This window comes from Sander vitreus, chromosome 15 (assembly GCF_031162955.1).
Source record: "Sander vitreus isolate 19-12246 chromosome 15, sanVit1, whole genome shotgun sequence".
Taxonomy (NCBI): domain Eukaryota; kingdom Metazoa; phylum Chordata; class Actinopteri; order Perciformes; family Percidae; genus Sander; species Sander vitreus.
Genome location: NC_135869.1, coordinates 23,968,699 through 23,992,452, shown reverse-complemented (window position 1 = coordinate 23,992,452; position 23,754 = coordinate 23,968,699). Strand labels below are relative to the sequence as shown.

The 23,754-nt window shown below is 41.0% G+C and overlaps 2 protein-coding genes across 3 annotated transcripts; both read right to left on the bottom strand.

Moving 5' to 3' along the window:
- Positions 1–1,118: 1,118 nt before the first annotated feature.
- Positions 1,119–18,343, bottom strand: clcn7 (chloride channel 7). 2 transcript variants are annotated; one of them, XM_078270429.1, is made up of 25 exons: positions 18,094–18,343; positions 17,014–17,091; positions 15,358–15,423; positions 14,812–14,877; positions 14,510–14,642; positions 14,069–14,178; positions 13,471–13,551; positions 13,242–13,304; positions 12,620–12,703; positions 12,435–12,528; positions 10,678–10,742; positions 10,396–10,512; positions 10,252–10,306; positions 10,011–10,071; positions 8,950–9,091; positions 8,084–8,177; positions 7,736–7,908; positions 6,772–6,823; positions 6,471–6,598; positions 5,295–5,380; positions 4,968–5,100; positions 4,168–4,227; positions 3,904–4,080; positions 3,712–3,792; positions 1,119–3,545 (listed from the first exon to the last, which is right to left on the bottom strand). In XM_078270429.1, exons 1-25 carry the CDS (start codon positions 18,205–18,207, stop codon positions 3,459–3,461), a joined length of 2,400 nt encoding a protein of 799 aa, XP_078126555.1. In that variant the 5' UTR covers positions 18,208–18,343; the 3' UTR covers positions 1,119–3,458. The 2 variants fall into 2 exon arrangements, with proteins under 2 accessions (XP_078126555.1, XP_078126557.1); XM_078270431.1 differs by lacking the exon at positions 17,014–17,091.
- Positions 18,344–18,947: 604 nt separating this feature from the next.
- ptx4 (pentraxin 4, long) lies at positions 18,948–23,325 on the bottom strand. Its single transcript, XM_078269654.1, has 4 exons — positions 23,171–23,325; positions 22,645–22,823; positions 20,901–22,006; positions 18,948–20,800 (listed from the first exon to the last, which is right to left on the bottom strand). The coding sequence occupies exons 1-4, from the start codon at positions 23,294–23,296 to the stop codon at positions 20,103–20,105; spliced, it is 2,109 nt and encodes a 702-aa protein (XP_078125780.1). The 5' UTR covers positions 23,297–23,325; the 3' UTR covers positions 18,948–20,102.
- Positions 23,326–23,754: the final 429 nt, after the last annotated feature.

Below are 23,754 nucleotides of genomic sequence, written 5' to 3'. Positions count from 1 at the left end.
GAAGACATGAAAATATACAATTTAGAGCATTTCATTTGCACACTTCCGGTATATGTGCTTGACTAAACTAGTAGAAAAAATCTTAAGCCTCATTGTACTAATCCATCACTTTAAAATGGCTAACGACAGTAAAAACTGATTTAATATTGTCACCTTGCCCTACCAATCACCCCTGTCAGTGTCAGCAGAGGGTCTTTCTCCTGTCTGTCCTAAAGCAAGCTGTGCTATAAACCCATTACATTGATATCGCTTTATGGAAATATAAATCAGCAGCAGCAGTGGGCCCCGGTGGAATGAGTGGCATAAATAAAACCGGTGCTTGAACAAGGATGGTGTCATAAAGAGTGTCTTAGCGTAAGGAGCCCCTCAGGGTTTAGCCACGCGCACCCAAATGTTTTACTCAAACAGGAAACTCCTGATTATGCCACCATCAGATTAATAATACATTACATTTAACACAAATTACAAATTATAAAAATATGCAGGCCAACATTATCAACAATAATCTAATAATATAATACATAGTATAACACTCACAATAGCATTTTTCTGAATTATGAGTACTTAAACTTTAAGTACATATTCTAAGTAATAATACTTATACAGTGACATTTCCAATGCAGGACATTTACGTGTAATAGTGTGTTTTTAGCACATAAACATCCCAAACATCTCTTCAGGGCATCTGTGATGGGATATTATAATCAAAATACATTCTGATAAACTATTCTTATCCAGTTCCAGTACATATTTCATTCAAGCATTTCCTGTGAAATGCACAACAACAACAACAAATGCTGCAAAGTCGAAGCATGCACAAAGTTCTGTTTGCACTGGCAGGTGACACATGTACCTTCATGAGCTACAGGTCAGCTGCCTGAACCCAACATGCGATCGGAGATTTAGCTGCAGTAAATTCAAACACTAACGGACTGCCACTTATAACCAATGTTAGCTGAAATCCATGCATGTATATTTAAATAGGGATCAGCTGGTTTTCGACATTGAAGTAACTTGGCATCTGTGGGTAGGTCCAGTTAGCAAGTGTTTTCATCTGGCCTTTTTCTGACATCTAGTGGACACCAACCGAAGTGATACAAGGGATGGGAAGGTGCGTATGTGTCTGAAATGATTTATTGTACAAAGATGTAACAACATTCCTCAGGGAATTACAGTAAATATTCAGCCAGATGTGTTAGTTTTATATGTAAGTTATGTTTGAAATTGATCTGAATTATGAGCATAACATACTACATATGGTGTACTATTTCCCCTGTGGGCTGCCAGTGGCTGTAAGATTACATTTCCTCTGATCACACTGCTGTACAATGTATCTTTAAAAACCTTTAAATACATACATAAAAATCACTCTTTTGCAAAAGTTTGAATGGCTTCCGATCAAACAGCCAAACAAATCATAATACCAATAGATACATTCAAACTTTATTAATTCACAAAAGGGTTATCCAGTAGTTATAAAATAGAGCATAGTCCATATGTTAACATCTAGAACTGTACAACAAAACAAAGACCAAAAAGGAGACAAAATCAATTGAGTAAAACCTATGAAATGCACAAAGAAGAAAAAAATACCGCTGACAATTAAAGAAATGTTGGATTTACAAATAACAATAGAGAGATATCTGTGTTTTGTATAGTATACTGACTGGAGTAACGCAGGAATAAATATATTGGTTTGAACAGAAATGATGTGGTAGACAAAGGTTTACATCCATATAGAGCTTCATGAGGGACACTTGTGGGTATTTCTCAACAAAAAGAGATTTTTATTCCGTGGTAGGCCAAAGTGCAAACATTTAGAGGTGTTAAATATGAAGTTAGTACCTATGAGAATCAACATATTCTTTACTGACAGTAGTACAAATATATATATATATATATATATATATATATATATATATATATATATATATATATATATATATATATATATATATATGTGCTCAGTAAAAGCTGACAGAAAAAGAGAAGGATCTGTATCTCCATGTAATAACTGAGACAAGGTTCAAAATAATCAGGTCTCTCTTCAAAACGCACTTGTGAAAGTCTATATATTTATAGTCTAACTATGGGATATGTCAAGCCCAAACTCTGCCTGACCATACATGAGCCCAAACCACACACTTAAAATATTCAATATTACCAATAAATAAAAGCATTCGCTCAGTGCAAAACTAAACAATAATTGAAAATAAAAACTTTTCTGACGTCGCCACAAAAACCTTAAATGGTAAGTTTTTACAAACCATGAACACGCACTCACTCAAAATCAGGTTTTCGAAGCAAACCACTTTAAATGTCTTGTTTAGTTCAATAGCAAGACATAAAGAGCAGCCATCTGCATTATTTAAAAATATAATGAATCAATGATTACAGGTGCAGTAGGTAAGACTTATAAAACTAACTTTCTGTCATATTTGCTTAAACTGACCCTATGTTCCAGTAGAACTACATGAAGCAGGTCATTAAAAAAAAAAAAAAGAAAACTGGCTCCTCTGGCACCACCTACAGCCTGTAGTGCGATTTGCAAAAATCCACCGCTCCCTGTTCAGATGCACCAATCAGGGCCGGGGGGGTGGGGGTGTCTAACTGCGCGTCACTCACTGCTCATGCACACGCATTCATTCTCCCTTGTAGGGGGAGGGGCTTAGGAGACCGTTTTGAGCTTTAGCGGAAAGGGGGGAGGGACTGAGAAGTCATCGATGTTCAAATTCAGCCCTGGATCTTCGCAATCCTACCTACAGCACCTTTAATGACGTACTACCTCACATGATGTAGAGGAGACAGAATGAGACTAAGAACAGACAGAGTGATGTATGTGCTGTTTTTGTGAACAAAGCAGCAGGTTTCCTAATTACCAGCGAACACAAATCAAACCGATCCTTCTCACCTGGATTTCCTCTCTTCCAGCTGGCAAAGTGGCTGTTTTATTTTGAAAATATCCTGTCATTCTGACTTTACTTGACCCCATAAATAAAATGTCAGGAGTGAAGTCTGTGAACACGTATAAGCACGGGAAAATCCTCCAATAAGGCAATCAGAAAAAAGGGTACAAAAGCCCTGTGAAAAGGTATCATTTGATGCCTCAGCACAGCAACCACCAAACAAACAAACAAACAAACAAACTGGGATAACAATCAAGGAAGTCAGAATCCTTTCAAAGTAAATCATTTCACACAGATTCAACAGAGCAAATTTATGCGTCGGGTGCAGTTCATTTTTACTTCCAATGTTTACACCAAGAGCAGTTTGACATTTAAACGTGTCTTTTTGTTAATGACCCAGGCCAGGGTTTCCATGTGTTGTCATGGTGACCTTTTTGGCATCAAAGAATAACAAAGACCTCTTGGCCCTTGTTGGTGTCCTGCATAGAGCTTACAAGGCATCAGGTGGTCATAGTTCATGGATTTGTGTGTGTGTGTGTGTGTGTGTGTGTATTATGTCTGGGCCACCTGAAGCTCCTCCAGTCCGTGTTTTCCCAGGTGATATCTGGCCAAGTCTTTCCTTGTCACCAGTCCAACCACCTGCAGAGGGTCAGAACAATCGGCGTCATGATCAAGGCATCCAGCAACAATGAATGTGACCATTTAATGTCACTTTAATCAATACATAAAAAGAGGTGTTCTTGTGAAGGCCAAAAATGAAAAAAAATAAAAAATAAATCAGGGACACACAAACACACACTCTTACCCTGTTCTCATCATCCACTACCACCAGGTGTCTGAGTCCCAGCGCCCTGAACAGCTTAAATACACGAGGCAGAGAGGTTTCCTGCAAACAAATCACCTCATTTCACTTCAACTTCATTCATTTATACAAAACTGAGGGAAATCTGTGCTTGTAAAATCTGTGTGTGTGTGTGTGTGTGTGTGTGTGCGTTACCTGTGGTACAGTGTAAGGTGTTGCGTTCATGAACTCAGTGAGGTCCATCATACACTCCCTCTCGTCCTGGGAGACGTGGATGCTCTGGATCGGTGGAAAGCGGGGATAGGCGTCCCTGAAGTCCTTCAGCTGGAGCTTCCTCTGGGTCAGCCGGGACCGGGCCAACTCCACAAACACCTGCCAGGACAGAGCAGGAACAAACAGTGACAGACTCCATTTAAATCATCACAAGAGTGATGGACATTTTTCTGTCGCTGAGGTTACCTTGTGCTTGAGAAGAACAATGAGCTGAGAGCGGAGGATGAGGCCGCAGAGCTTCGCTGGCTGAATGGGAGAGAAGAACAAAAGAACAAAGGAAGGTGTCATTAATGAAAGAAAAACTTAGCATGGTACGTAGCATTGAAGATTAAACTCAAAGTAAAATCCCTTTCTGGTATTATCAGCCTATACTCTTCTTCAGTGCCAGGAGTTGTAACGAAAGCACTGCAATTACGTGCCTCAAGTTGTGGTGTTTCTCAGTAGGACTTTTCACCATCCTCCAGAGAGTGGGAACTGGACATTTTCCATTCAATAGTGGACTCAATATATGAGGGGGAAGCAGGCAATAGCAGAGGTCAAACGTCAAACAGGTCCTGCATGCATTGCATTGTGATTCATTATTCGCTGCAGTAGATGCAGGTATTTCTGCATCCTTTTGAAAACATATCTCCCTGAACTGCCAATTATTGGTAAAAAAAAAAGGCATCTTAAGAGAGACACCGACATTTACAGTTGAAGTTTTACACTCATATCTGATTGTCTGCACCTGCTCTAGAAATACCTGAACATGACCTTGCACATCACCAGGGGAAAAGATAAATGAGTGTTGAAGTGTTTTAGATGGAGTTTACCTATTAAGCCCCAAATACTTGTTTCAATGCACCATCTGGTAGATACATTTTAACTATGGGTGGATCCAAGCAGGTATTAAAACTTGATTATTTTTCTTTTACTCAAGTCAGTTCATTGCTCTGCAAAAGAAATAACTCAATTAATAAAGAGAGCGCTAAACCATCATACAGTACCTCGTCACCACCAGTAACCTGCACGACGACTGGGAAGCCGTTGTGATTGGTAGACGTGTTGCTAAGGATGTCCACGATGGTTCCCACCTTCTCTATCCTGTTCAGACAGGTGACTGGGGAACCCATCACCTCTCTGGATGTGGCGGGGGGGGGGGGGGGACAGTGGTGAAACAAACAGAGTAGGAGAGTAATGACATAATGAGAAAAAGCAGAGAGTGAGAAAAAGTACAAATGCCAGACACAGGTCAAATTGAGTTTGATATAATTTAACAATCATCCAGTCAACATGGCTCTCACTCAGCCATACACAAACAGAGAGGCCCTTACCTGGCGGTCAACCAGTGGGAGGTGGCGGGAGCCTCTAAGTGCAGGAAGGGAACGCTCTGCAGCTTGATGTGGATATCATACAGACCCTGAAGCAGGAAGAGACAGGTTACAGACTCTTCCTGTGACCCAACTATATACAGTATGCACTACGTACTTTTCTGTGTTGTATACAGCTTTTAGGGTTATCATAAAGCAATAAACATACTTAAAGCGTAACTCTAGCCAAAATGCAACCTAGGGTCTTTTTGTGAATGTACCCGAGTCAAACTTTCGTTTAAAAGCATAATTAGGACGTAAGCACCACTTTTAAGATTGCCCGTATTTTCGTTTTCAGTCAAATGGCCTTTTGAATGGGAGTGCTCGGGGCACTACTATGATCGCATCAAAATCGCTATTTTTAAAACACTAAGAAGGCTCGACACAACATGAACCTTTGCTCCAAGTATCACCAGGGGCTCTACACATGAACTCCAGCATTGACAACATTGTTTATGTACACAGAGTTTACTAAAAAGAAAGTGAGTTGTTTCTTTTTAGTAAACTCTGTGTACATAAACAATGTTCTCAATGCTCGAGTTCATGTTTCACAAAAAGACCCTAAGTTGCATTTTGGCGAGAGTTACGCTTTAACTGTTTTGTACTAACAGAAAACTACACTACAGGTGTGCCATCAGACGTTACATACACAAAACTAGGGGTGTGACTCTTCACTGGTCTCACGATTCGATTTTGATTATCCTGTCCACGAGTCGATCCAATTTGATATCACGATGCGTCACCTCCTCAATATTATTATATATTGCTACACATGGTTTTGTATCTGCTCTTAAAAAAAAAAAAGACACTTCCTGAATATAGCGGAGTCTGAACACAGCAGACAACAGACAAAAAAAAACAATAAAAAACAGCAACCGGAAAATCAACAAGCAACATCAGTAGGCAATAATCGATTATGGTCTGTCACTGCATCGATGCAGAACTGTCCACGTCTGCATCGCGATGCATCGATGCAATGATTAATTCAACACCCCTACGCAAAACCTGCAGAGAAGTAGTGCACTAGTATGGATTTGGGACAACTATAGTGTGTTTGTTGTGTCTTCATACTCTCCAAATTAAATGCTGTGGGATGTTTTATGAGTTGTCACTTTCTGAATTGAATTCCTCTTTACTCACCTCTACAAAATAGTCTCCTACTATCTTGGCAGTCATTAGGACGAGCATGATGGGAAGACCGTATGTGACATTTCCTGTAGCCTCCACCATGATGACAGTCAAACTGAGGGTCATCCTCACAATGCCACCTGTGAAGAGCAGTGTATCATTACGGGTACTAAACATTTGTCTTTTATCTTGGTCTGTATTTAACAGAAGAATATTATAATTAAAAAGAAAATTCCTGAGTACTTGTAGCTCTGAACAGGTCCATTTCTTAATATTAGGCACTAAAGACAAAGTGAAGATTGAGGTTACTCACCTAACTGAGCTGCAGCTCCAATCAGGGCATATTTACCAGGGTCAGCCCAGATCTAACAAAACACACAAGGCTAAGTCAAACAGTAAGTCACAGCATCTGGAATATATGAAATATAAAAAATATATGTTTTTCCTTTTACTTTTGTATTATGAATATTAAGATGTTTTAAATACGGTTTTGAAAAAAAAACGTAAAAATAAAAAATGGTCTTTCTAGTTTACATATATTTTGTATTATGTAGTGAACCTACTATCATCAAGTGTAGGTTTACGTCAGATTTTACCTCCTTATGTAGAATCATTTTTTTTGGGGGGCATTTTAGGCCTTTATTTGATAGGACAGCTTAGACATGAAAGGGGAGGGAGAGGAGGAATGACATGCAGCAAAGGGCCGCAGGTCGGATTTGAACCCTCGGCCGCTGCGGCGAGGACTGAGCCTCTGTGCATGCACGCTCCACCAGGTGAGCTACCCAGGCGCCCCATGTATGTAGAAATTTGACATCAATAAATCATTACACTGCTCATTTTAAGAAGCTGATATTATCATTTTAAAGGCAATCAGCAGAATTGTTTTACAACCTAAAACAGGAAGAGGCCACTGATGTTTCAGAACAAAGGGAGTCATAGTCTCTTAAGATAGTAGGGGGGTGGTCGGGTGGAAAACTACTATTTTCAACATTTTTCTCTTCTTCAGGAAACCCGAAAAGAAAAGAAATGCACACAAAGTTGTGAGAAATGGTGGTCTTAAAGCTATAGTGCGTAGTTTCTCCACCCCCATGTGGAATTCTATGTAATGACAACACAACTGTCGGCGCGTCCACGTGATACAAGCCTTCCGTGACCGCGTTTAGGTAATTAAAGCAAAGTCTTAGGACTTTAATTCAACCATAATATGGTCAGCTTTCAATATGGGTACTGAAAGGGGTCGTCTTGTCCTCATCCAGACTACACACACACACACTAACCGAGCCATTGGAAGTGATGGAGGCCAGCAGTATTCCAAACAATCTTCCCCAGGCTGCTCCTATGAGCAGAGATGGGATGAAGACTCCAGCAGACACCGCCAGGCCATAGGTCCAACACGCCAGGAAGAAATAAGTCAGGGTGAACAAACCCAGGGTCAATGGATTGTAGGTTCCTTTAAGAAAGAGAGGGAGGAGAGGTGAACACGTGCATGTTTGCAGTTTTATCCATTTTGATCCTGTTCCCCTCCACTTAGGCCGGTATGCAAATTAAAAAGGAAGAAGAAATGGCTGGTGCCCAGGTCTGTCCAGAATTATTTTTAGCAAGCTTGCCCTCACGAACAGTTTTACCTGGCTGGTTGTGGAAGAGACTACGAACACTTCTCTCAGGAGTGTTGAAGAAGGCCGTTGCCATGGAGTTATACTCCCCATCTGCACAGAACAACTGAGAGAGAGAGAGACCGAAAATGATAAGAGTAACTCAACTAGATGAAGAAGAGGAGACACAAAGAGCCTTCCTTCCTGTTTTTTTTGTTTGTTCTTGTTGAGGCTTTTACATTCCATCTACCAGCTCACATACAATTGTAAAACAAAGGGCATTAGGACGGAAAAGGATCAGTGATGGTATGCCATCCACATTTCTTTTTTTTCTTCGTCACATGCCCCACCTATCACTTTCCCAATATTTCAACATCTTAGTTTAGCGTGTAAGCATTAGCACCAAACACAGAGTACAATGTGAATGTCATTAGCTTAAATTTTGAACTGACGATGGTGATAAATGAAAGGTCACTGGATCACCAAAGACATAACTGATCCTGAGGGGGACATGAATGTCTGCAAATTTCATAACAGAAATTTCAGAACAATCAATCCAATAGTTGCTGAGACACTCAAGGTAAAGGAAAAGTCAGGAGATCACCAAAGTCAGTAGCGTTCATCCTTCGGGGGACATGAATGTTAAAAATGTTGTACTCTTCTTCAGTGGTGTTAAAGCTTACTGAACTGAAACTGGTAAGGAAGCATCAAGATTCACTTTGAGAAGGCATGTCTTATCTGAATCTGCACTTGTGTTGGTCTGATTTGCTCAATCGTGCACCCATCAAATTGTCCATTTAAATGTGACACATTTGACTGTGCTTGTGACACCATGTAACTGTGACCTCCCCAGTTTTAGCTTTATTACATAACACGTGTTGTGTGTACTGTGTGTGTACCTGCAGGGGGTACTCCTCAGTGTGCTCTGGCCCCAGAGGCTGACAGTCATTGGAGAAGTAGATCATGGTGAACGATACTGTCGCGGTCACTGCAGCAACCAACATGGCCTCCATCACTTGTAAACAAGGGCGATGAACATATCTGTAACAAACAAACAAACACACACAAACACACACACACAAATAAACTTCTAAAATGATGATGTACTGTCAGCCTCAGTATGGACTTTCAGTCACAAGTTACAGAGAAAAAATGACCTGAGCGTAAAACAAAGCTTCAATCTCCGCCATATTGTGCCTTCAGGCGATGTGGCTTTATAAATGTTCCAATTATTGTTACCAAATGTGACACCGATGAGACTTTACCCGTATACACACTCACTGTGCCAGATGACAGGAGTATTTTTAGAAGCAGGACTGCCAAGACAAGGAAATAAATGTAATTTAATTTACAGCCAGTTATGCTGACCAAAGTTAGGCCAGTATTTGTTTTTGTTTCGTTTTAAATATCTATATTCCCATTATAGACACCACTGCTGACTATCCCTGTAACAATTTGGCCACAATTAAGCATACTGTCCATACACGTTACAGCCATATACTAGGATTTGACCTAGTCTTGGTTTCTTTATTTTTCTTCAGTTGTGTTTGTTTGTTTGTGTGGTATGTGATTCATTTGTATTGTATTACTGACTGCTGTGCCATTATTATTGTACTACTGCCCCTGGTATACATTCACATGCACAATATGTACCATCCAGCTCCAGGCTCGGAAGTAGGAACAACAGGTACAGCATCTTAGCAGAAGTCTCCTCCCAGTGACTACACCTGTTCTTACTCTGTGGTTATTTTTAAAGCTCATATGGGAACTTCCTCATCTTGCACCCCACCCTGTCTTTGACTGGCATGAGCAAAGCCATGTATTGTTTTTCTTGGCGCACTAGACATACAAGGCAATTCCTTATAGTGTTCATCACCTGACTCTTTGTTGAACGTTCTTCCCTAAGTTGATGACAATTTGTTTTGTACTTGTATTCATTTGATGGCTTTTTAAACCTTACCTGATCCTGAAGATGGTCAGCCAGTAGTTGAGCACGTTGAACAGAGCTCCCAGCAATCCACCTGCACAGGAGAGGGATGGAAAACAGGACATACACAGTCAGATTGTCAAACAGTAACCGAATGAAATGTAGTTTTCTTATCGTTATAATATTAGTCATGGCCTCCATCCAGTTATAAAAGAGTCAGGTACACCCTGTCGCAGACTCAAACATATTTCCAGACATATGAAAGAGTTTTTACCTATAGCTCCCATAATGATGAACAAGGGAATCTCATAGAGGTTATAGGCCACACTCTGAAAAGGACAAAAGTACATAGTGACATCTTTTACTCGAACTAACAAACAACATAAAGCTGGAAAAATACACAATGTGAGTTTCTCACATCACTCTCAAAGCGCCCAAAGTTGATGAGACCCGGGTTGGAAAGGTCTCCTGTTTTTTTATGATAGATACTGAGGAAGAAGTTCAGGGTGAAGGTAGAGATCATGGAGGCAAAAAACTGCAGGTGAGAAAGAAAGATGGGAGATGATGAGAAATAAAAAAGGGAAGAACATTTGACATCCATCAACATTGCACTTCAATCGCCCTCTTCCTCTCTTCTGTTAGTATTGAGTTTATGATGGGGGGGAGGGGGGGGTGGTATGTGCAGGACAATGTGACTTACTATCCTCCACGTCAACATCTGGTTCCAGAAAGAAGCTCCCTCCTCTAGAGCGAACAGAACGCCACCTGTCAACCACAGAAACAAAATCAGTCAAAAATCACAACAGCATTTCGACTAAATAATCCATTTGATCCACTTAATGACATGTCTGAAGATGAGTATCCGTTAGCTTGTTCGCTGATTTTAATTTGATGCCAAGTTAGCTGGCGCCAACTTGCAGCATCCTTCACACACTGTGTTGACTGATTAGTTCATTAACTTAGGTTAAACTCCAATCACTCGTTCCCACATGACGCTAACAACAAAGAGACTGAGACACGGTTTGTGAAGCATTTCCAGACTACTGGTGGAAAAAAGGCACTACATGTACAAGGCTGCTTTTTCCCCTACAGCTTTACTATCCCAACGAGCATTAGAGTTTAGATTCTCTGCCCGAGCCGGGCCCTTGACCAAGCATTTGTGTTTTTTTAATCATTACTTTATTAGCCTTATTTGGTCAGGAGAAAGCTATGCCTCTCCAGCTTCTCCCGTAGCTCTGGCTGTATGTCCTGCACTGACTTGAGTGTGAGGTAAACTGTGCTACATCGTGTCTCCCCCATCTGCAGCACTGTTGTCGGCCAGTGCGTCAGCATGCAGACCGTGGCGAAGGACAGTATTGATTAGGTGATCGAGACAAGAAAATCTCCTATATGGTTCCAGGGCTTTGATTATGTTGCTGCCTTGATCTGTTACCCTCACTATTCGGCTGAGGGAGCAGCTAGGCTAAAGGGTTGAGTTTAGGTTGGAGTTTTTTTTTTTACGTTTCTTCATTCGGATCCATTTGCGATCCATTCCAGTCTGAATAAACAAAGTTTACGTGCTTCGTCCTTGTTGCGTTATTCATTAAGATAATTCTAAACAGATTTCTGTAGTTCAAACAACTCGGAATTGTAGTTGAGAACGTCAGTTATAACGGCCCACGTATTCAAAATTAACGGACGCAACGTGCACGGGCTCGGGTTGGGTCGGGCTTGATTTTTTGGACCCGATCTAAGCTCTAACGAGCATCAACAAGCTAGTTCAGGTAAGTCAGGTGACGGCAGGGTTTCTGCAGTGTTCACCAAATGACATTTAAGACATTTTTAATACCACATGGAATGCAATATAATAATATTTTCATTTTTTTTTAACAATACAATGTGACCTGGATCCAGATAAGTAGCATAAAACAGATGGATGATTAATTCATTTAAGTTTTTGTTCAAATCTACACTTGCCCATTATGAGTCAATGAGCTTCCTAGCTACAAGCTAGCAGTAGTGACAGTGTTTACTACAGATATGATGGTTATGACTGAAACTCCATAAAAATAGGATTACACAACCTCCTGCATGCACAATCAACTGTTGAAACAATCCAATGAGCCCTGACCGCACATAATAAGATCCAAAACATTTTATAACGGCCATTACTGCTCTACAGCAGTTCAGAGAAAATATTCAAGAGTTTTGTAAATGAAATGTAAGACTTTTTAATACTGCCTGGGTCCCTTTTTTGCGGAAAACTAATTCAATGTTCTTTTCAGACTTTTTTTAATGACCTGCAGATAGCCTAATCCAGTCTAATAGCGTTTCCTCACAGGTTTCTTTGTCTTTAGTTTCGACATCCAGCCATTGTGGTTGAACTGTTGGCTTTATAGCAGCTAAACTGCCCACACAGCTAAAGCAGCTTAATAACAAAACACGGGATGTGCAGTGCTGTGGTTTCTGCGTTTTTACCGACTGGTGCTCCAAAAGCAGCTGAAACTCCGGCAGCAGCACCAGCAGACACAAAGTCCCTTTTTTCTGTGTCTCTCCGGAAGTATTCAAAGATCTACAAACACAATCACACAATTAGTTATACATTATTTTACCCACAAACACACTCTAACCATTGATGTTTTAACACACACACACACACACACCTTGAAGTCTCTCTTTAAGGAGGTGCTCCTGCCCTGTGACACTCCTGCAGCTACAACAGCACCAGAGTGAATCATGGGCCCTTCCTGTTGTTTGTGAGTAAACGAGAGGACAGGTATGAAAAGGGAATTCTTGGCAGGACTTGGCAGTTAAAGACAAAGTAAATCCATACAACTTTCAATGGAAATTACCTAAATTAATTGCAAAAGCCCACATTTCCAACAATGAAGGCTAAACACAGCAGTATGTAGTTTGTTAAAGCAACACTAGGTAACTTTTCGCGCTTCGGTCCCCCTACAGGTTGGAAGCGGAATTGTCCATTACATTACATTGTCCAGTTCATTCGAACTACAGATCCGCTACCCGATCTGGCAAACTTGCATAATGTAATGTAATTGACAATTCCACTTCCAACCTGTAGGGGGACCGAAGAGGGAAAAGTTACCTAGTGTTGCTTTAATGAGGACATCTGTAAAAGTCATTCAACATGTGGCCGTCATGTGTCGTCTTTCTAGTGCATATGGCTCCAGTGACTCTGGTCAACCCTTGACAGCAGCGTTTTGGCCAATTGAGCATTTTGATTCTGCATAGGGGGCAGTCGGGGAGGGTTTATGTTTTTTTTACCTTTCCTACAGCGAGACCGCCAACCACTGAACAGATAACACCACACACTTTGACCATCAGTGTCTGTGGAGGACAAAGACATGTTAAGGATATGAAAGTCTTTCCTGTTCAAAAACAGTGATTCAAATGCATCAATTTGTGTGTACGTGTGTGTGTGTGTGTGTGTGTGTGTGTGTGTGTGTGTGTGTGTGTGTGTGTGTGTGTGTGTGTGTGTACTTGTTATGTGTACCTTGAGTCGTACCACCCTGGGAATCTTGACTCCATTTAGGTAACATTTTATTTGAGGAATACCACTTCCTGCTGCTATGGGCTGGATGAGACGAAGGAGAAAGAGAAGAGGTTTATATTAAAGAAAAAGATGGAAGGCGGTAAATCTACAGACCTACAGCATTTATGAATACAGCAGTAATATCAGAGGACGTGACTGGTTAAGATCAGAGAATAGCGGTGGTGTCTACATATTCATAAAACAGGGAAGTTGAAGACTGAAACACTTCTTGGATCAGTCTGGTTGCAGGAGGAAACTTAAATCTCAGCGGTCACTGCTAAAGAAGCTAATAAACTGTGGTTAACCAGAGGGGTGGGAAATAGAGAAGCAGATTCATCTTTAAATCTTTTCAGTATTATGCGCTGTTCGCATCAAACTGGTGCAGACTTGCAGTTGCGTTTGAATGGCTTGTAATTAAGACGCGACTGACATACTTCTTCAAAAGCCACTCAGACCCACGAGGAATGTGATCAAACTCACAAAAGAGAGTGAAAGTGATCCCAAACCAGAAGACATGATAATAACTGAAAGGTCCCATTGTTTTCTCCTTCAGTCTTACCTCGAAAAATGCAACTATGATGGCCCCCAACATGACAATGGAGGAGTTGAGGACGGCCCAGAGGATGAGGGAGATCGACAGGCCGCCCACCTCTGTAAACTTCTCTATGTCTGTGAGGGGTCAGAGGTCAAGGAAAGACCCGGGAAGTTCTTATAGCACATTATTATGTTTCAGCAGCTATTATGAACAACACATTTAAGACGCAGGGTGAAGACATGAACACCATTTAAATGATGGTTATGACTGAAAGCACGAACGACCGTCACCCACTTTGGATCATAATATACATATATAAAAGGAAAGCAGTGCAATACCAAAAATGAAATGCATTCTTCCAGTAACTGCGCTGTTTCTCTGTTCTGTTCTGTCCTTGTGAGGTAAAGCCCCACCATCTGATGCTAACATGGATTTAGATGTATCTTATACAAAGCTTCAGAATACTCTGTTTGACCACTTGGTATTTGAACCCAGCCAGTTCCTCCACCGCGATGTCTATAAAACAGGCGATGAGGCCGGTCAGAAAGCCAATTAGACCACAGACCACCCAGCGACTGATCTCCAGACAGCGGAAACCCTAAAAATACAAGATGAGAGAGGGACGGGAGAGGAGGACAGGAGATGAAACAAACAGCAGAGGAAAGATGAGAAAATAAGAGCAGACAGCAAAGAAATTACGTGAATTCACACACAGTGAAATATTAAGGAAGTATAACATATATTCAGGTGATTCCCACTCCACTTACCATGTAACTCATCCTCCTTTCCTCCTCCAAAAATAGCTGATTCTCAATGTTATCATAGTCCAGACTCTGGAATGACACACACATATAATAAAATATTTCAGTAAAATAAAGATCAAGGTGATTATGATTACTTCTATTCTTCGTGATAAACACAAATCCTAAAAATGTGAAAAAAGTGACTATTGTATCAATGTCAGTACATGCAGAAAACCAAAAATATGTTAATACAAAGCTGATTTTATCAACTGTTGCCAGATTTTAGCCTGCTTAAGAAGATTATTGCCCTCGCTGCCCCAGCATGTCTAGGTTTCATGGCCTAAAGTTCATTTTCTATACCTATATTACTGTCCCCTTTTACTGTTTATATTGCTTCCTTTATAATGCAATATTTATTTTTAACTCCAAAAAGGTGTCACGAGAGTAAGGGATGCTTCAAATCCTACACATACACAAGGCTTTAACTAAAAACAATCTTGCCCAATCTAACCCGGGGTTTCCAGAATCATCTAATAATCAGCATTCTGTTTAGCGAGTGGGCAGTTTTACCTCATATTTAAGCGACAGCAGCTTCTCATTATGAGGGATCTCTTTAGGTCGCCCCCTCAGAGAGTCCTGCAGGGAAAAACACAGAAAAAAAACATGGATCACCACACCAACACTGACCTAAGACCGCTGACCGGTTGAATCATGTGAGAGACTGCAAGGAGCTGGGAACTAGGTTACAGACACCAGAATAATCAAACAGTTTGGACAGCAGTAAGCAGCAATTAAAAAGCATTCTAACAAGCATAAGAAAGCCATTTTTTACTCTCAAAAGAATCACTTAAAAAGAAAAAGAGAAGACAGGTTTGACAGACTTTATCTAACATAGACACTGTAGCATTAATATTTAGGCAGTTGGAAGATGCAGTGACTGTGAAAAAAACACACACATCAGTGTTTCCTCCAGAAACTTTAGTATAAAAATCTCTAAAACATAACCAAAGTGAAGAAAGAGGACATTCTTGTAGGCATGTTATTCAATGTTAATGCAGATTATTTCATGTTGAAGGAAACACTGGTGCAAAAGAACGCATCCTGACATGCATTCAAGCCAGCTACATACAATTCAAAAGTATGAGAATTACATGCAATGTGAAGTGGGCCTCGGTCACACAGCTGTGGCCCGTCGGTGCATTCACACAAACAGCAGCACATAAAGTAACTACATGAGATAACTGACATTCACGTAAACAGACCGAAATACTGTAAACAAATACACTTTTGTTTACAGCATTTAACAATGGTGCAAATCACGTGCATGACATCACATTCCCATCAGGCAGCAAAAGTCTGATGGTTTCTGTCACAGAAGGAAATGGATGTGATGTCCTGTCTATCTGCTAAATAGCCTCAAGCATCAGTCTGTACTGGGCTGTCACCACTGACTGTGGCCTAAAGCTTTTGATTCTGTTCTTGGGTCATGAACTGCATCGTAAATGCTGAATTTAATTGATTTATTGTGATTTTTATTTGCATTTCTGGGAGTTCTTTATTGTCTGATTGAACTTACTCTTACTATGCTAAGAGCTATACAAATAAGCTTGACTAAACCTGAGTCTGGCATAAGCTAAGTCAAACATATATTTACACATTTCTGGATTCACATTTACAGCAGGAGGATTTTGATATGGTCATGGCCATGTCTGTTGATATCTTTTTTTCCATCAGTGAACAGTGTGTGGGATCAATCAGTTTCTGACAACAAAATACTGAATGGTTGAGTGGTCAGGGTCACACATGGCCTGCATCAACTCATCATTTGCGATGCATCACAGTGGAAACCTTTAGACAGTTTCCAAACGTGTCTTTCATGCACACTGGATGAGTCATTTTGTGTCAGATTTCCCACATTAGGCTTAAACTGTATTCAGCAGGGAGCAACTGAGATTACATAATAAATACTATATGTCTGAACCCTGCATCTCACAAATCAGCCTAATCATGAATCACTGTAAATGCCCCCCAACATGCCGCTTGATACTGTTTTTGTTATTTTAAAAAATAATAGTTGATGATAGTTTTTATCATTATAGTGGAGTAACTAACTATATTTTAGCGGTCTAAGAGAAATACTGCTAGCGGTCTGGATGGAGTGGTGATCAATAGGAGTGACAGACACAGAGAGAAAGAGTGCGATGACGTTTCAGGCTCGGACTTTACCTCATCTGACGTAATCTCCTCCTCCAAATCCACCGTGCTGAGTCTGCCTATCTGAAATACACTGCCTCCTCCAGACAGCTATAGACATCACAGACAGCAACAGAAATATATATATGGCTATGTGTAGCAATTTCCAGGCTGATGTTTTTCCATCACACAGATGTATATCCAGATAAGAGTAACAGGGTAACAGGGTCCAAGAAGTAGGACTGGATGATACAACGTACTAAAGGACATTATCAAAATAACTGCAAAGGTTAACTTCCACCTTTGGTCCTGATGGGGCATGAAGTAACTGTCTAGTCCTGGTGGCTTTAGAGGAAAAAGGAAGTTGGATTTTCCAGTGTGTTTCTATACTGAACAGACGACTTCATTCAGTCTAAAGACAGCAGGTCTACTAGCTCACGGCATTATGAGAGTTTGATATTGTTGTTTAATACTATTCTGCCCTCTAACATACTGAAAGCAACCTTGTACAGGATTAAAATAGTATTATTAGGCACAGATTACCTGTAACCTGATTTGATCACTTGTACAATGGACATTTTATTCCAATTTCACACTGACATACATCATCAATCATCCTTTCTAGAGTTATGACTGAGGTTACGTTGTTTATATGATGAATGTGTCCTTAATGTTCCCATCGGGCTGCCTTTTCCAGTTCCAAATACAATAGTGAAATAGCTAAGTAACAAGCTAGTGAAACGATTTATCTTATCGAAACTCTCTGTTATCCGATTATTTTTCTAAGTAACTGAATCTAATAGCGTTAATCATGTAAGAATTTAATTAACACTAATTTAATAACTTTCATGCATTACATTCCGCCCCAAACAAAGCTTGTTGTTGTATCTGATGGCCGATTGCACACATACCATAACACATGATGCACACCCCAAAATGAACGCTGTGTATGCGGCAATGCATTCAAAATAATTACAAGCATTCATAACCCATGCAACATTTAAAATCATGGTTCAACGTAATCTTATAGTGGCTAATAAAAAACATGAGACAGCGTTACTGGTGCAGAAGGAAGAGCTGTTAGGCTCATATAGCCAACCATGCTAGCTGTACCTGTCTGGAGAGTCTGGGCTGCTCGGAGCCGTTGAACAGCGGTGTCCTCTCCCCGGCTACCCCGGACTCCTCGGCCCGGCTAGACCACGACACTTTCTTTGCGATATTTGCCATTTTGGCCTTCTGTAGCTCGCTGCCCTAACTATCGCTTGATTATTTCATTAATTGCAGTTGTCGCTGGCTTACTAGCTAATGTTATTCTTCCTCAACTCCCCATGATCATCCCTGTGACTCGTGACGCTTTGTAAGGGTCGCGTGCAGGGCCAAAAGTATCCGTTAGGCGCGTTGGATGTTGGGACTTGACGTTTTACTGTTTTTGTTTATAAATCTGAGTATAAATATCTCAATGGTGTAAATGCATCAGTGCTAACAGGCCTACAGTATGTTCACCAGTGCTGGAGAAGTAGGCTATTCAAATAATTTACTTAGATACGGCAATATAAAACAAATACTAAATTACAAGTATTTTATAAAAGTCCTGCATTGAAGTAGTATTAGCTAAATGTACTTTGTACAAAGTATAAACAGTAAATGTATTCATAATTATAATTAGTGATGCATTAATGAATAAGTAGAAGTTTTGTAGCCTACTTTTATAGTTGGTCAGGTGGATCTAAATATCACCACTGGTATGGTGATGGTGAGTATTTTTGCTTTCCATAAAAACAATGTTAACGATTTGTTAATTTCCCGAAACCACTGCTTTAGAAACTTTAGGCGAATGGCAGAAATATTTTTTTTTTTTTTCATACCTATCCACCCAGCAAAAGGATAAAACAAAAGTATCAGGAGTTTTACAAAATGTATTCATATATAAGCTTTTAAGTTTCTATTGACAATCCAAAAGACAGAGAGAGAGTGGCTCTCATTTTATTTAAATAAAATATTCAAAGACATCCACAGGTGCTTTAATCTCCATCCTGTATAATGCTTAAGAAATTAGTCACAGTTAATATTATTAATAACACGCTGTTTAATTATTTTATTATATACCAATTATGTCTGAATCTGAAGGAATGTGTTTCTGAAGCGAGTCTACTGAGCTCTGAGTCCAAAATGAAGAAAGAAAAACTCTCTTAAATGGATTACACCAGGGGTCTTCAACATTTTTTTAACCAAGGACCCCTTAAGAGAGATGGAGCAGGGACCCCCTACTACATATATTGTATAAAATGAAGTTGCATATTAAACTGGGCCTGCAATAATGTGTAGGGCAGCCTAAAGCCTTTCAATTGCATAGAATACTAAGCTATTGAAATAATAATTGTTGGCATGATTTTATAAATCATATTTTAATGTTAAACATACATGTGGCACAGTAAATCCTTAGGATTAGCTGTATCTTCGGATGGCTACCTTAGTGACTACTTTACCTATAGGCCAGTAAGCCTATTATCAGTGGGGATTTATGTTTGCTTATAATATGTTGTATTCATGTTCAGACATTTTAATTTTTGAAAAAACTTTCAAAAATTAACAATAATTTGGAGGGCCCCCTGCAGTGACTCTGAGGACCCCCTAGGGGTCCTGGACCCCCTGTTGAAGATCTCTGGATTACACAGATGAGTGACAGATAAAAAAAAATGAATTACCATTAAATCCACCATTTGAAGAGTTTCATTCCAAATTATTTATCAATTATTGGAGAAAGTGTGATACCCACCCTATAAAATTATTTTTGGAATTAAAGTGGACCTTAATATCAAATTTACAAGCACACTTGTATTATTTTATCCTTTGCAGTGTTTAACGACTGACTGGTGGATCAAACTCAGGGTATTATTGCATAGCTGATCAGTTTGAACGGTCCAAGTTTGGGTAAATCTATCTTTTAGTCCAGTGAGAATATACTGCTGTGTGTATACGAATATGAAGAAATTAAATCTATAAAAGAAAAAAGGATTTATTTTGCCTTTTAAGAGGCAGGCAAGCAAGAGATAATTAACATTCCCTGCAAAAATTATGTTTTGGAATGAAACCTTTCATTTGAATCCTCTGCTGTAACTTCATCACACACAGTACTCTAAACATTCACATGCCACCTGCTGCACCTCCCCATGTACCTCCTTTATGTCCTCCATGCCAAGCACCACCCCTCTGGGCACACCTCTTCCTTCTGCCACCCCTTCCACTTCTGAAGGACTTAACACCCGGCTCCACACCCTGAACCCTGCCACCTGCCCAGCAAAACCCTCTGCAGGGTCAAACCCCCCACCAACAGTGTCCTGCTCCTGCCCCAGCACCACTGATCCACCTCCAGGAATCTCCCAGCCCTTCCTGAAGTTGGAGCCTGAGGAGGTGAGGCGGCGGTCACTGTAGTGCCAGAAATGACCCTGGATGGAGGACCAGAGGACGCAGATATGGTGCCAGCGAGCATCCAGGAGCGGCGACGCAGGGAGACGACGATATACAGGGTCTCCAATGACAAAGTCCAGCGAGGAAGAGGAAGAGGAGGCGTATGAAGCTTGGGAGGATGATGAAGAAGCAGAGAAGGATGCAGATGATGCAGAGGAGTTGCGTCCATACAGAACTAACTGGTTGTCGTTGTCGTCTGTGGCATAAGAGAGCAGTGTGCCGACATGTGAGGCCTCCACACGGAGCCACAAACACACAGACAGTTCAGGAAGGTCCGGGAGAGTCTGGGAGAAGGTGACATAGTTCTCTGCTGAGGCCGAGGGGAAGAACAGCATGGAGTCCACGTTACAGACTGCAGACAGAGGGAGAGAGAAAATATATTCAGTCTAATAAACTCTGGTGCTAACATGTAAAATACATCAAGTATTGTAAGGGTACTAACTATTACTTACTGGTTGCATCCTTTTTGGGAACTGGTCGTGCAGGGATCTTGTGCCTTACAGGAAGCTGGAGGAAGTTGTGAATTACTGAAGACTCTACATTTGTGTCACTTTCTTCCTCCTCTGCTCCACCCCACCCGCTCACCCTGGGCTGATAAGACTCAGACTGGGGCTGAGGGAGATCATCTGAAGCCTGGGGCTGTGGCGCTCCCTGACCGGTCCTGCTCTGTCTGTCTTTGGTGGGTTCAGGGTGGGTTGAAGCATGGGGTAGGGGCTGTGGCCAAGAGGGGTGACTGGGGTTGTGTACCTGGGGGTGACGATATAACTGAGGCTTGGATCGTTGCTGGACCTGGGTCTGGATCTGGGCATAAGGATAAGGCACAGTCTGGCGATGCTTAAGCTGCTCCTGCTGGATCGGGTAAGGCTTTGTCTGGGCCTGCACCTGGATCTGTGACTGGGGATGATAAGGGTTAGGCTGAGGCAGGTAATCTGTAGGCTGGGGTTTAGGATACTGGACTTGTGTCTGTGGATAAGATTCTGGTTTAGGTCTTGGCTTCTGGGTCTTTGAATGTTTAGGCTGGTTTGGTGTTGCCTGGTATTGATTGGGCTGTGGATGGTTTCTGTTCTGAGCTGTGGACCGTGAATGATTATCAGTCTGGGAATAGCCAATACCTTCTGATCTGGGTTGGGTATCCAGAATCCTTTCAGGCCTCCCTCTTCTATGTGCCTGGCTTCTCCCGCGTGGTTCATAGTATTCCTGAGGTGTTATGTCGGGGTCGAGGGGGTCTCCCACCCTCCACAACCGTCTGGTTTTCCCTCCTCCATTCTGCTGCAGGACCTCACCAAGCCGGCCCTCCAGCCGAGTCACACGCAGTGCCTGGTTTTTCAGGGATTCCTGCAACCCTTTCAGCCCAATGAGCAGCTCGTCACGCTGGGCCTGCAGGGCAGCCAGCCTTTCTTCTTGGCTCTGGAGCTCCAGGGTGAGGTTGGAGAAATCATGGCCAGGATCAGGCTTCTGTTTCTGGGCGTGGCGGCGGTTTTCCCTCAGGTTCCTCTCCATCAAAGCCAGACGAGCCTCCATTCGCTTACTTTTCTTATCGAGCTTCCTACTCCACTCTCTGGGATAATAATCAACATAAGATCACTTCTTTTTTTTTTTACATTTCTGTATTATCACTGTTGAAAATGCATCATGTAGTACAATCAGACCTGGTCCAACATTTGATCATGTTATCATTTAGTCTCACTCGAAGGGCTAGATGGGTGAAGTTTGTAAATTGTAAAGATGATGTCATACATTACAGATATTTTAAAATATGGACTTAACTTATATTTTTGAAATAAATGCTAATTTATTTTCATAATGGTCATACACCTAGTTTTCTGTATTTCGGTATATACAGTATGATACTTATATATCTAAGATATATGGTAATATATTTTATATTATATGAAAAGCATCAATAATTGATCAATTCTGAAGTGTATTGCAAATGTAATATTTTATATATTCCACAATACTTTGCAAATGCAGTTTTATATATAGGCCATATCAACAGGTTATATCTTCAAATGTGGAAAATACTGTATGTTTTAGTTGCATTAGAAGATATTTATCCAACTCCTCTCCAATCTGCTCTCTACTCTCTACTTACCATGATGACTGTACTTGTAGAATACAACCAGTAGGGATTTGTCTAAGATGTATTAGCCCACAGATATAATAACGGTCAACCATTTGTGCCCAAGCTCTAACCTGAGACCCCCTATCTCCTGCGTTGTGCTCTGCTTGAGGTGTTCGAGGTCCTGTGACATGTGTTGCCAGTGGTCACTCAGGGCCTGAACACGGCTCTCCAGCCCCCCCGAGGAGTTTCTGTTCTGGTTCTGGGCCAACATGTTCAAACGGGCCTGGGTCAGCGCCTGGAACTGCTGGAACTAACAAAGAAGAAATGTGTTTTCACAAATCTTTCTGCAGCTGTTTGGTAATTGATTTGAAGTCCAATACCAGCAGCTGCAGGGAGCCACGTTTTTGTTATGAATTCAGTATCAGTTATTCAGTATCAGTTATATTTAAGCTCATTAAGGCTGATTCAGCACTAACTGTTTAGACACTCCTTCAATAACTTTGAATAATTAACAGCAATCCTGGATGTTTATTACATTTCCATTATTTTAATGAAAGTCACTGCTATTTATGAACACACACACGCACACACTCACACAAACACACACACAAACACACACACACACACACACACACACACTGTTCGATCCAAACTAACCTGTTCATTGAGTCGTCGTAGTTTCTGGGACACAGGATCAACTCCCTGCACCTTAATGGGCTGAATTTGCAGCAGAAGCATATGGACCATGATCAGGGGCCAGTGTCCGGGCCGGAGGCTGTCCATGGTGCAATGGAGCTGGGATAGATGCAGCTGGATGTCTGGATGTAAAAGAAAAATAAAGAAAGAGAGAAATACATAGCTGAAAAGGGCTGGTCTTGATACACACTGTATACACACAATGAACACATATGCACACACACACACATACAATACACAAAAGCACACCCACAAGCTGGGACAAGAACACACTTTCCATTTTCCACGAAATCATTGGGGACCTTGAGGAAAATGCAGATGGATATAACAGGTACACAGCTTCTCTCTGGGTCTCTCTCACTCTCCTACACAAATGAAAACAAAGAAAAGTGAACTTTTCAAAACAGTCTACCAACTGATCTGTGATGTCTAGTGTTGTATGTGTTGTATGTTTAAAATGTAGAGTAATGGATCGCTACCAGTTTCATTGATGTTAAATTGCTGAGAGTGATGTTGCCATGGGTTTTCTCCACTACAATACCACT

Excerpts from the sequence above, each read along its gene's own strand:
- clcn7 (XM_078270429.1), bottom strand. The coding sequence starts at position 18,207 with ATGGCAAATATCGCAAAGAAAGTGTCGTGGTCTAGCCGGGCCGAGGAG. Across the intron at positions 13,305-13,470 it reads CCAGGGTGGTACGACTCAAG|ACACTGATGGTCAAAGTGTG; the intron begins GTACACATAACA and ends TGTCCTCCACAG. Across the intron at positions 5,381-6,470 it reads TAGGAGACTATTTTGTAGAG|GGTCTGTATGATATCCACAT; the intron begins GTGAGTAAAGAG and ends TTCCTGCTTCAG.
- ptx4 (XM_078269654.1), bottom strand. The coding sequence starts at position 23,296 with ATGGACAGCCTCCGGCCCGGACACTGGCCCCTGATCATGGTCCATATG. Across the intron at positions 22,824-23,170 it reads TACGACGACTCAATGAACAG|TTCCAGCAGTTCCAGGCGCT; the intron begins GTTAGTTTGGAT and ends CTTCTTTGTTAG. Across the intron at positions 20,801-20,900 it reads TCCCAAAAAGGATGCAACCA|TCTGTAACGTGGACTCCATG; the intron begins GTAAGTAATAGT and ends CTCTGTCTGCAG.